Here is a 12,987-nt window from a genome sequence, read left to right on the forward strand (position 1 = left end):
GAATTTCTCTGCATGTTCGGCGAATCGCAAACACGCAAAGTTCGCTGCAAAACAACCGCCGGGCGTATCGCAAGGCCATCTCTAAATGAGACCCCCACTGATTGTTCAGTAAAAGGTACAAGCACTCTAACCTTTCCCATTTGTTAGCATTTTCAGGGTCTACTGGGTGGTTATACCCTTTACTCCACCTCTGCCAGGAAAGCTCAATTTTATCGATCAGAGAAGGTTCCAGCACCCAGCCCACCACCAATGAAAACTTTTGACAAAAATATATTTTAAACTATTCTTATTTTGTTTCAACTTACATCACCAACCACTGCCAAAGCTGCAAGGGCAGCCAATGATCCCAACATAGCTGCCAGAGTTCTGTGGACAATCTACAAAAAAAATATAATAATAATAATAAATAATAACACTTAGTCCTAAATTCAATGAGTACATTATCACAAGTTTTTGTTGGATAAAGGAAAAAAATATATGACATTACCCATGTCAACAGTAAATAAGTAATAGTAACAGTTATACTGCAAATAACTTTAGTTGGGAGATAAATGGATAATATAGAAAATCAAAGGCGTAGCTATAGGCATGTGCCTTAGGTGTGGATGGACACACTAAAAAGCCCCTCTGCCTTGGCCACATTATTCAATAGAAGATTCAATCTTTGCCCTGGGTAGAGTAAAGCCTAGATGAAACTTAATACATCTTTAAAATTGTATTTAAAAGATTTCCAAACTAGAGTAACATTTTATGAAGCTTGGTCTACAGTATGCATTACTATGGAGGGTAACTGTGTGTGCATTTGCAAATATTGGTCCTCGGCCATATTTGACATTTTTCTAAACCTTCACAGCAAGTAGCTAAAAACTATCTAACAATAATATAACCTATTTAAGTTTAAAATGGATTTTCACCTTTACATACCATTGTTTTGTAGGTCCATAATTCTATGCAGATTAGTTCATATACTTAACAGCATTTAGAGGACAGTTTTTCTGATACAGAACCTCAAGTCCAATTTCATATAGAGGTATGCAAAGAGAATGTATCACCACAATTCTGAGCTACTATCTGAAGTAATACATGAGTAGTACTACACATAAGGAGACCAGATCACCATTTTTTATTCTCCTACTACCCCCCGTTCCTCCTCTTTCAGCACTCAAAGCCGCACTGTAAGGGCTCATGCACACGAACGTATTTTCTTTCCGTGCCTATTCAGGTTTTTTTGTGGATCATATGCGGAACCATTTCACTTCAATGGGTTATTCCGTGCGCATTCCATTTCCGTATGTCCATATTTCCGTTCCGCAAAAAATAGAACATGTCCTATTTTTGTCCGCATTACGGACAAAAATAGAACATGTCCTATTTTTGTCCGCATTACGGACAAGGATAGTACTGTTCTATGAGGGGTCAGCTGTTCCGTTCCGCAAAATATGGAATGCAAACTGATGTCATCCGTATTTTTTGCGGATCCGTTTTTTGCGGACCGCAAAATACATACGGTCATATGCATGAGCCCTAACACACAGTCTAGACTACTGTACTAACACAATGGAGAGGAATGTTGTGCCCATGCTCAGTAGTGCCAACATTGTGTTTTGTGCAGCTTTATACGCCGATAGCAGGGGACTGGGGGCAGTAGATAAAAATGGCAATCTGGACTCTGTTCTACTCATTTATTACAGCAGATAATAGCCCAAGATCGTAGTAACAGATTCCTTTTAAATGGTTTATTGTTCTTCAACAGAATACTTAACACAGCGCCATATACTGAGGACACCATATGCCTTAGCAGAGCATTAACTGAAAAACACTGCCCTTGTCTGACTTGTTAGTTTTACAGATCTTTCGATTTTTTCTTGCATATAATACAAAAACCTCACCCATGTGTTCATCAATATTTAGTTACGTTATAGAAAAAAGTTACTTTTGTGATTGAGTGTCCACATCTTTATAATACCATAATTAACCAATATGTTTTAACCAGTATTAGTGACTAGAAGTCACAAACACACCATTAAATATTTAAAGGGATTCTCTGCTAATTTCCTCTAATTAGCCCATGTTACTAACATAAATCGCTCCCCGGATGCCGCCTATGCACTGGCATGCGCTACAGGCTCTTCTGCCTAGGTCCTCACTGGATGTGGCTGCTTCTTTTCCTGGTCAGCTGCATTATAGTAAATGCAGCCAAACAGGGAAAAAAGCAGCCATATCTGGTCAGTACCTGGGCAGACGAGGCAGAGTGGTGGAACTCCTGCTGATCGGACACTTATCCACTATACCATGGCTAGGGGATAAGCAGTTTTAATGGGACAACAACATTAATGGACACTAATGTTCTGCAAGAAGTCTAACTGGACTATTGTTAGGTCTTACCTCAAATATGATTAACACATAAACACCTGTTAAGACAATGGCTGCAATTGTTACTTGGGTCTCAATGCTTGCACTAAGGTACTGATGAGATACAGATAGTGGGACGAGTTGAGTCTCTTGAAGAAATGCTTGAATGTTTATGGAAATGGTTTCACTGAAAATGAAATATACTAGATTAGTCAGTAGCCATATATAATTTGTTTTAATAATAAAATAAATAAAGCAGTTATTGCTATAGATCTGCCTATTTTCAAAAGTTACTTTCATTACTCCAGCCCCTAAAATTAAAGATGAAGCAATTGGTTGTGAAAATATACACATTCTTTAAGGTAGCATTCCTCAACTCCAGTCCACAGGGCTTACTTTCCAGTCATGTTTTCAGAATTCCCTGGAGCTGAGGAATACTGCTTTAAAGGGGGTTGTCTGGTTTCAGTGTGGATCTACAGATGTCACCACTGTTATTCTGACTGGCTTAACATGTTAACACAACAAAAACACATTAAAGTAATACAACAAATCATGTTAACCCCTTAGTGACCACCAATATGCCTTTTTACTGATGTAAACAAAGGGGGTTTAAGACAGATAGCTGGGGTAATCAATGATTAGCTGTACCCAAAATGGTGCTTCAAAAACTATAAATTGTCCTGCAAAAAATAAGGCCTCAAAGGTATATTGATGAAAAAACAAAAAAAGTTTTGCTATACACATGTTGATTCCGTTTGTGAGTATTGGAACAAAACCAAAAAAGGGAGGAAAAAAAAACAAATTGGACATAATGTCACACCAAACTCCAAAAATGGGCTGGACAAAATTATTGGTACCCTTAACTTAATAGTTGGTTGCACGCCCTTTGGAAAAAAATAACTGAAATCGGTTGCTTCCTATAACCATCAATAAGCTTCTGACACCTCTCACCCAGAATTTTGGACCACTCTTCCTTAGCAAACTGCTCCAGGTCTCTTATTGGAAGGGCGCCTTTTCCCAACAGCAATTTTAAGATCTCTCCATAGGTGTTCAATGAGATTTAGATCTGGACTCATTGCTGGCCACTTCAGAACTCTCCAGCGCTTTGTTGCTATCCATTTCTGGGTGCTTTTTGACACGTTTGGGGTCATTGCCCTGCTGGAAGACCCAAGATCTCAGACGCAAACCCAGCTTTCTGACACTGGGCTCTACAGTGTGACCCAAAATCCGTTGGTAATCCTCAGATTTCACGATGCCTTGCACACATTCAAGGCACCCAGTGCCAGAGGCAGCAAAACAACCCCAAAACATCAATAAACCTCCACCATATTTTACTGTAGGTACGGTGTTCTTTTCTTTGTAGGCCTCATTTGGTTTTCGGTAAACAGTAGAATGATGTGCTTTACCAAAAAGCTCTATCTTGGTCTCATCTTGGCTTACTCAAGTTAATTTTAAGAAAAATACACAAATGTAATAGCACTCGGCAACCAGCATTCTGCCCTGCCTCTAGGCTGGATGAGGCATTGGTGTACATTTTGGCCAAAGCGTAATAAGCCACTCACCACGTCAAGGTCGCCTCTATGGAGTGAATTGAATCCCCCACATTTTTTCTTCAAGTTAATTTTTGCAAAATGTAGTCTTGCTTTTTTAGGTCTCTGTGTCAGCAGTGGGGTCCTCCTGGGTCTCCTGCCATAGCGTTTAATTTTATTTAAATGTTGACGGATAGTTTGCGCTGACACTGATGCTCCCGAGCCTGCAGGACAGCTTGAATATCTTTGGAACTTGTTTGGGGCTGCTGATCCCCCATCTGGACTATCCTGCGTTGACACCTTTCATCAATTTTTCTCTTCCATCCATGCCCAGGGAGATTAGCTAGAGTGCCATGGGTTGCAAACTTCTTGATAATGTTGCACACTGTGGACAAAGGCAAATCTAGATCTCTGGAGATGGACTTGTAACCTTGAGATTGTTGATATTTTTCCACAATTCTGGTTCTCAAGTCCTCAGACAGTTCTCTTCATCTCTTTCTGTTGTCCATGCTTAGTGGGGCACACACACAGAGACACAATGCAAAGCCTAAGTGAACTTATCTTCTTTTTATTTGCTTTAATGTGTGATTTTTATATTGCCCACACCTGTTACTTCCCCCAGATGAGTTTAAAGATGCATCAAATGCTTGAAACAATCTTATTTATCCACAATTTTGAAAGGGTGCCAATCATTTTGTCCAGCCCATTTTGGAGTTTGGTGTGACATTATGTCCAATTTGCTTTTTTTCCTCCCTTTTTTGGTTTTGTTCCAATACACACAAAGGGAATAAACATGTGTATAGAAAAACATGTGTTACTGCAATACTTTTCTGTGAGAAATGCTTCATTTTCTTTCAGGGGTGCCAACATTTATGGCCATGACTGTAAAAGTATAAGTTCACACAGAATAAACTAATTTATATTAAAAAGGATAAATTAGAATATACAAGCTGGGCCCTCACAATTATATCTAACAGCCACAGGGCTATACACTATGTGTGTCACTTTAGCCACTAAGATGGAAGGCCTTGTAGTCAGAGTTAGTAAACCTATTCTAGTTATTAGAAGTTGCCTACCACTCGATAAAACAGATACAGATACTGTAACATAAACGCAAAGTTTTGACACTCAATGTTAATTGTGTAATATAATTGTATTTTAAACTTCTTAAAAATATGGCAGTAACACCCTTTGCTGACCCAAGTTTAGTTGAGTAAAATCACAAAAAAGTTTATAGCCATGGGCCCCACCTCCAATGCAAAACCCAGAATAGCAAATTATAATCCACCCCCGAACCCACTTTCAATGTAACATTTATAAAAACTGTCAGTTTATCCAGCCAAAATTCTGTGAAGGCTGTACAGGGAGTGCTACCATGCTGGCCAGTCAAACCTTGGTTGGTTGACCCATTAGTGAGGCTGAAAGAGGATCAATCCTAGAAAATTCACCTCTCAAAGAGAATGTTAGACCACAGTTTCCTGTAATGGTGTATATATTTATTTTTTCATCAAATTTTTAAAATAATTAATAACTTCTTTAAGTAGTAAAAATCCTGAAACTTACCTGTTTAATATTTCAAATGTTTTTTGTTTTATAATATGTTCCTTACGCCTTGAATTCAGAGCCAGTGTCCAGTTGTGTATCACCTGTAAAATATTGAATCACTTATGCCAAGACGAAAACTGAACTGCTCATCTAATCCTAGTCAAATCCATTCTTTAAGGCCCTTTGCAGAAGAATGATATTTCTGTCTGTGCGATCTCTGCTCCACCACCACCTAAACTCTACACTGAACCATTATAGTCAATGGGTAATATTCACATGAGCAATTTTTCGCACAGACCATTCGTTTGTGCCAGGAAGTTCACAGCATGTCCCATCATTTTCCAATTTCCCTGCAAGACTTACTGAAGTAAACGCATCTGACAAAAATTGACCAAACAAGTCCATCGGAAAACTCATCCATGCCCATCATCCAGCACGTCTGCAATCTTCCATCGTTAAGGTAGCATTATAGATCATATAATATATAACTTAGCATTATTCTATAAAAGTTACAGAATCCCATGTTACATTTGCCTACCACTCGATAAAACCTAGAGGCTTCTACTTCCATGTGCATTGTAGCCATTCAGTACAAATGACCCTGGTCCTGACCACTTTTAAAGAACAGATACTACATGTGACCTTAGCCAAAAGGCGGAGACGCTTTAGATGGGGCCTGTATTGCCACACATGGAATCATATACAGCCAAAAGGTACATGTGTTACCATAGGTCACATCATACAGAACCATATTATGGGGCCCTCTTGATGATATAGGAAAATACCTGTTGTAATACATGGTCTGATGGATCAAGCCATAATACTTTATCAGATTCATAGATCTGACTGTAAAACAAAAATACTTTGCATGCCTTCATATGAAATATGAAGCATATAAAAAAAGGTACCATATGGTTACATGGAGTGTGTAGTTACTAACTTCACACAACTTTGCATAAATCAACCTTACAAGTGACTATAAGAAACTTTGTAAACTAATATATATTACAAAAAAATGCTTTGATCTCCTCTTATCACATTTTATTCTCTCTTTTTATAAATTAATGTTCAATCTGAATGCAGTCTGTTGAATTCATCTTGTGAGACCAAGTCAACTCATTGTGAAGGATCAAATTATTGTTGTTTTATGGAGAGATGAGAACTCTCTTCAGTAATTTTGTATAATGTCTTATATGGTGCTTGAGTAGATTCTGCTCCCCAATATGTATGGGAGACATCATAGCAGCTAGTCTTCACCCATTGACTGAGTGTGAACTGAGAATTCCCGTAAATGCAAATGTAGGTACTGTACATTTTGTTTAAATTAAATTAAGTGCTAGCACTGACCATAACATAACATTTGTGTTAGGACATTTTACAAAGACTGAGGTCCAATGTGTATGGTTTTGCATACTGAAATTTAGAGGGAGCATTTACATTGCCAAACACAGTTACCAACCTGTGTAGGTCGACGTCTCCTTGAAAAGGGGTCATCAAGTTGCACAATTTGAATAAGAATATATTCATCATCACGTTGATCAATCAAATCTCCAGCAAATGGACCATCAACTTCTAGTTTTAGAAGTGCAGAGTCACGAAAGTCTGTAAGATTTGCAGCTTGTAGGGAATTGTTAAGGGCATATGGTTTATAGATCAGACATTAGGGCATACTGTTGTGCAGACATTGAGGGGTGCAGGGAGAGCATAAATCATTGCAGAAAACACTGAAGAATGAATAGAGTGCATTACATTTTTCTAGAAGCTTAGGGTACTTTTACACTAGTGTTATTCTTTTCCAGCATAGAGTTCCGTCCTAGGGGCTCAATACCAGAAAAGAACTGATCAGTTTTATCCTAATGCATTCTGAATGGAGAGCAATCCGTTCAGGATGCATCAGGATGTCTTCAGTTCAGTCTTTTTGCCTGCTGCGGTTTTATCTCCGTCCAAAACTCCAGAACACTTGCCGGATTCTGCATTTTTTCCCATTGAAATGGCCCAGAGTGTTCCTGCAAAACGGATCCGGCATTGCGGTCTACGCGTGCTCAGACAGCAAAAAATTTTACAAATAAATAAATGCCGGCATTTCAATGAGTTTGTCATACAGATCAGGATCCTGATCCGTCTGAAATGCCATCAGTTTGCATATGTTTTGACTGATTTGGCAGGCAGTTCCGGCGACGGAGCGGCCTGCTGGAATCCTCTGCCACAAGTGTGAAAGTACCCTTACTTCTAAATAATAAACTACAATACATACTTGACTTATCAAAGTGCAAGGGTTTGAGGAAAGAAACTGATGCAAGTTAGGCTTTATTCACGCTGCCAGTGTTCGGTCAGTGATTTCCATCAGTGATTGTGAGCCAAAACCAGCTGCAGGTCTCAACACAGAACTGGTGCAGATCTTTCACTGATACCTTAGGGACTTATGCACAGGACCATTCTGTTTTTTGCGGTCCGCAAAACACGGAAGCCGCCCGTGTGCCTTCCGCAATTTGTGGAATGGAAAACAGACAAGAATAGGACATGTTCTATTTTTTTTGCGGGGCCACGGAATGGAGCAACTGATGCGGACAGCACACGGAGTGCTGTACGCATCTTTTGCGGCCCAACTGAAGTGAATGGGTCCGCATCCGAGCCGCAAAAACTGCGGCTCGGATGCGGACCAGAACAACAGTCGTGTGCATGAGGCCTAGCTCTGGGGCAATTCACTGATCAAACACAGACATGTGAATAAGGCCTTAGTAGTATAGATTAATACATTGGCAGCCAATAGATATTGTTTTAGCAAAAACATTATTAGATTTTGTATAGATTGGGCATATTCGAAATCTCCCCTCTTTTGTCTAGGTAATTGTCCTGAAATAAATATTTATATGACCTATGCATAGGGCAAGGAGATGTTAATGTAGAAAACAGTCTTCTGCCTCTTATGTGTGGCCAACAGCTTTTCTCCTGCTTCAGTGCGCTCACTACCCCCTACCCCTTGGATTGCCACAAAACAAAAAAGAACGTCAGGTCAGGAATGTGCACTGCAGTTCAATTAATGTCTATGGGAGTTCCAGAGATATCATGGCACTGTACTTGGCAATCACCAGAACTCCTATATGAATGGAGAGGCAGTTCACATGCCAGAAATGCCGCTCTGTTCATTCTGGCAGCACTTTAAGGGGTATGGGTTACCCATTCTCAGGATCATTAGTGGTCCCGGTGGTAGGACTCCCACTGATCTAATAGTTATCCCCTATTCTGTGATTGGGGATAATGTTTAACAATCAGACTACCCCCTTCGCAAGAAGGATTATTGCTGTGGATGGGCTAAGTGTAGTGTGCACAGCAGGCCCATAGACTCTATGCACTTCTGCTTTTGCTTTGCCTATGCACCTACGCTCATCCTACCTAAGGTCTGCAGGAGGTAGGGGCAGCGCAGCCTACTACAGAGCCTAGCTTTGATGACATCAGTGCACATGCGTCCTCAAAGGCCAAAGGCAGGTATAGGCCTATGGCTGCCACAGGCCTTGAAAATCCAGAGCACAGTGCATGCATCCTCCCAGGGCCATTTAGTGAATTATTCACTGAATGGGCCTGGAAGGTTGCATAATAGCCAGTTTAACAGTGCACGGGTTGACCTAAAGTTACAGTATTCTAACAATTACCTGTATTGTCATCTGAACTGTGGGGAGCCTACAGATGCAACATGTGTCTCAAGCAACCCAGATCCTGGAGACCATTCCTGCTATCTCAAGACACCTCCTGTCCCACCAGAGGCTTTCACAGTTTGCTTCACCTAGGAAAATATTTTCCTGTGCATATTGATGCAGATGCATGAATTACCAGTGTGTGGGATCACACGTGTAATTTGCAAAAAAACAGGATGACTCCAATAGCTTCCCACAGTAGTTGTTAACCTAGGGCCTAAATGGAGAATCACATGCATATATACAGACTGCTCTGAAAGATTTAACACAACCAATGCAAGCATTTGTCATTAAGAAGAGTTATTTTCCTAAATACTTACAAACATTAATGCCTACTGTGCCCAAAATCTTTTTCATTTGTGAAGATATTTAAAGGAATATTAATGCCACTGAGCTTCTATACTTGGAAATATATAGCTCACACATACACTAAAAAGGCACCCAGCAGTTCTATTGACTCCGGATTGTAAAGAGCGCTAGATTATAAGCCTTTGCTCACTTATAAGCATTTGCTTCCTTTGTGGAACTCAGATGAAAAATCATCAATAAATACATTTAAAATAGAAGTCCTGGCAAGAAAAGACTGAATTATATATGATTAAAAACAATCTCACCCTGAGATATGCCATTAACGTATTCTTCGCTAAGAACAAAGCATTCTTTCACTGCAAGATTTCATTTACATATGTGACTGGGTCTATAATGTTCATAGTATAACAAGGTGCGATTCTAGAGAATAAAAATGTATATAGCTATGACAGAAAACAATTATATGTATAGGGAAAAAACTATTACTATAATCTCATACTAAAGCGAAGAAAACCCAGGTGGCTGTCTATTTGATACATGGCCAGGGTTATTCTTTGCAGTGTCTTTATGCACTCTCTGACTAGGAGTAGGTTTACACAGACTTTTTTGGACAGAGACAACTGAATTTGATATTAAATTTATGGGTATGGGGCAGTGTTGGACTGGGGTTCCTTGGTCCCACCAGAGGAATCCAGGGTTTATTCTCAGGGTCCCAAGCTCTGTACCATCAATAAAGTCTAATAGGTTTTGAATCGAAGAAATAGATCTTAGTGGCAAGTGAATAGCTCCTGGACCTTTGGGGCATACTATGGCTTCTGAGACTGGGCCAACTGGAGGATCCTCTGGTACTTGGGTCGGCCAGTCAGCCCCTGGTATTGACTGGAGATGAGCTAATCAATTTCTACAAGTCAACATGTCTTATCAACAGGAATTCGTCATTTATGAATGACTGTCCCCTTGGCTGAAAAAACTGCCTCCTGCCGCACGCACAGTGATTGCTCTGGAAGCAAAGCCACTGAACTTGTGCCACTTCTTGAAGCAGTGGTTCACACACAAGAATGTCAGGGCAAGGGGAGATGTCTGACTGACAATCAAGCAACAAGGAGGAGCTTTTTTAGCCAAGTGGACAACCCCTCACAGGCGAGGAACTGCTGCTGATGAGACAAATATTCATTTATCTCTATTAATGAACTTAGCCTTGAGGAAAGAAGGGAAAGGGGGGGGGGGGAAGTGTTCTCTATAAAAAGCTAAAAACAAGGAAAAGGGGACACTGTTTAGCTGGGGGTAAGATCAGGAACAATATCAGGAAATATTGTACTGAAAGACTGGTTGGAGCTTGGAACAAACTTCCAGCAGATGTGGTTGGGAAATCTACAGTAAGTGAATTGAAACAGGTCTGGGATAAACCCGTATGTATCCCAAGTAAGAAATAATATAATGGCAGACTAGATGGACTAGGTAGGAGGTCTTTGCCTGCTGCCAATCTTCTATGTTTTTTATGTTTCATGTGGACATGAATCAATATGGTTAAGATCTCACTGTGAGCTATGGAACGCATGTTCTTGTAGCAACTCTTTGCTGGTCCCAATTGTAGACTTACAGAGGACCTATAGCTTCTTTCATTCCCACGCAAATTCACAGTTGACGCTGCACAGTGAAGTGATCAATATCACATTAAAAAAAAGAAAAAGAATGGGTGCATGCCTCCAGGGAGACAGAATCCAAATCCTTACCAGTCCATAACAGACGTGCCTTTTGTTACTTTCATTCCCCATATGACAACAATTCTGGAGCATGTATTCTTATGACCATTTCATACCTTTACTATTCTTGCTAGAAGTTATAAATTAATTGCTAGCAGTTTGCAATGAAGGTCCAGCTGCGTGTCACCAGTTAAGGGCATGTTCCTGCACAGTCTGACACTGGCGGCACTGACTAGATACTGTCAGGCTGTGCAGGGACACCTCCCCACATCCCAACTGCAAACAAGCACCTGGACCTTCATTATTGCAAACTGCTAGCTATTCATAAATCCTAGCAGGAAAAAAAGGCATGACAATATAGAGAGTCATAAGAATAGATGCTCAAGAATTGTGTTAGTTTCTATAGTAGTTTTTATAACAGATATGTCTTTAAAGGGGTTTTCAGAGTACACATTTTTGTGGGGTAAACTGTAAAAAAAAAAATTAAAATCAGATCCAATGCCCCCAGGCTCTCCTCTCCACTGGGCTGTAATCGTGACGTACCTATTCAGGTAGTGTAGAGGTGGCACTGGATAAGAAAGGAGAGTTTACATTTTTGTTATTAAACCAAAAAATAATAGACCGGAATGTCTGAAATGGGTCATTCACCTTAGATAACTATTGGCTGAATGCTAATTTGGCCAATATCTATTAATCCATACTTCCTCATACACAGAGGTGGACAATACCATATATACAACCTATGCAGATCCACAGGGATCCATGAAGGTATAGGAGCTCACTGCCACACTAAAATAACTTTCTTATTATGCATTTGCATTTAAGGGACTGAGCTAAAAAAAAAAAATTTTTGCAATTACTGGTGAATTGAGAAAGACAAATCAGCTCTCCGTAAAGGGCTATTAAAGAGAAAGCGGACGTGGTACAATTTTTGCACATAGTCCTCTGCAGTCTGTGTCCATCAGTGACCATATATGTAAGCTTTGCCAAGCATGCACATGTTCTCAATGGAAAGAAGGGAGGCTTGTTCATATCTGCATTGGAAGCTCCGTTCAGAGCCTTAGCCGCACAAGCGATCTGTTTGGCCTCGTTTGAGTCAGTTATGCGCTGTGTCCAGCACTTATGTTCTTTTTTATTTTCTACTCCTGCAGCAGAGAAGAACAAAAGAAACTCATCCTCATCCTTCTCCAACATCTGCTGATGGGGAGAGCTGGTAGGCCCCATAATTATTAGATGGGCAGCCGGACGTTTGCTTGACTTAACAAAATGGTCAGACTATATAGCACTGTCAAGTGACTAAAAAAATAGTATTATATGAAACTAGCTGGAATCTAACATTTTATGCTGCAAGGTTAGAAATTCAACTACAAAAAAGGTGTTTTCAAATGGCAAGAAGCAAGCGGTGTGAAAAAGGTTTTTTGTTTAACAATTTAATTGTGATAAATGTAGCGGTGTCATACTGCGTGTAGCCGAATTTCTAAACTTAGAAGCAAATTAGCAAGTATGGGATGAGAGGGATGTCTACAGTTTGTCAGCATAATGAAAGAGGAAAGAGATTCAAATTGTAGTCAGAGTGCAATCTTCTATTATTTGTACTAGTATCTTATAATCCTGCCTTAATAAGGAAATGGGTAAGGAGAAGGTCTCAGACTCCAGATGAATAGAATGTAAATTATTCAAGCGTATCTAGGTACAGCTGAATTAACTACAGCAAGGAATAAATATGTCAGAATGGACTGAGACCTTGGTGAAGACCAATCTACTATAGCAGGGATCAGCAACCTTTGGCTCTCCAGCTGCTGTGAAACCACAAGTCCCAGCATGCAACATGCTTGGCTGTTGCTCTAACTCCCATAG

The 12,987-nt window shown here is 40.0% G+C and overlaps 1 protein-coding gene across 1 annotated transcript in view; it reads right to left on the reverse strand.

Annotated features, from left to right (window-relative positions):
• OCA2 (OCA2 melanosomal transmembrane protein) overlaps window positions 1-12,987 on the reverse strand; it is a 483,235-nt gene that overhangs the window by 224,196 nt on the left and 246,052 nt on the right. Inside the window, exons 7-10 of the mRNA XM_040425133.1 lie at window positions 6,886-7,043; window positions 5,445-5,527; window positions 2,386-2,539; window positions 306-377 (exon numbers count right to left, since the gene is read on the reverse strand). Of these exons, the coding sequence (XP_040281067.1) occupies window positions 306-377; window positions 2,386-2,539; window positions 5,445-5,527; window positions 6,886-7,043 (467 nt within the window). The remainder of the gene's footprint in view (window positions 1-305; window positions 378-2,385; window positions 2,540-5,444; window positions 5,528-6,885; window positions 7,044-12,987) is intronic.

Source organism: Bufo bufo, chromosome 3, assembly GCF_905171765.1.
Source record: "Bufo bufo chromosome 3, aBufBuf1.1, whole genome shotgun sequence".
Classification (NCBI taxonomy): Eukaryota; Metazoa; Chordata; class Amphibia; order Anura; family Bufonidae; genus Bufo; species Bufo bufo.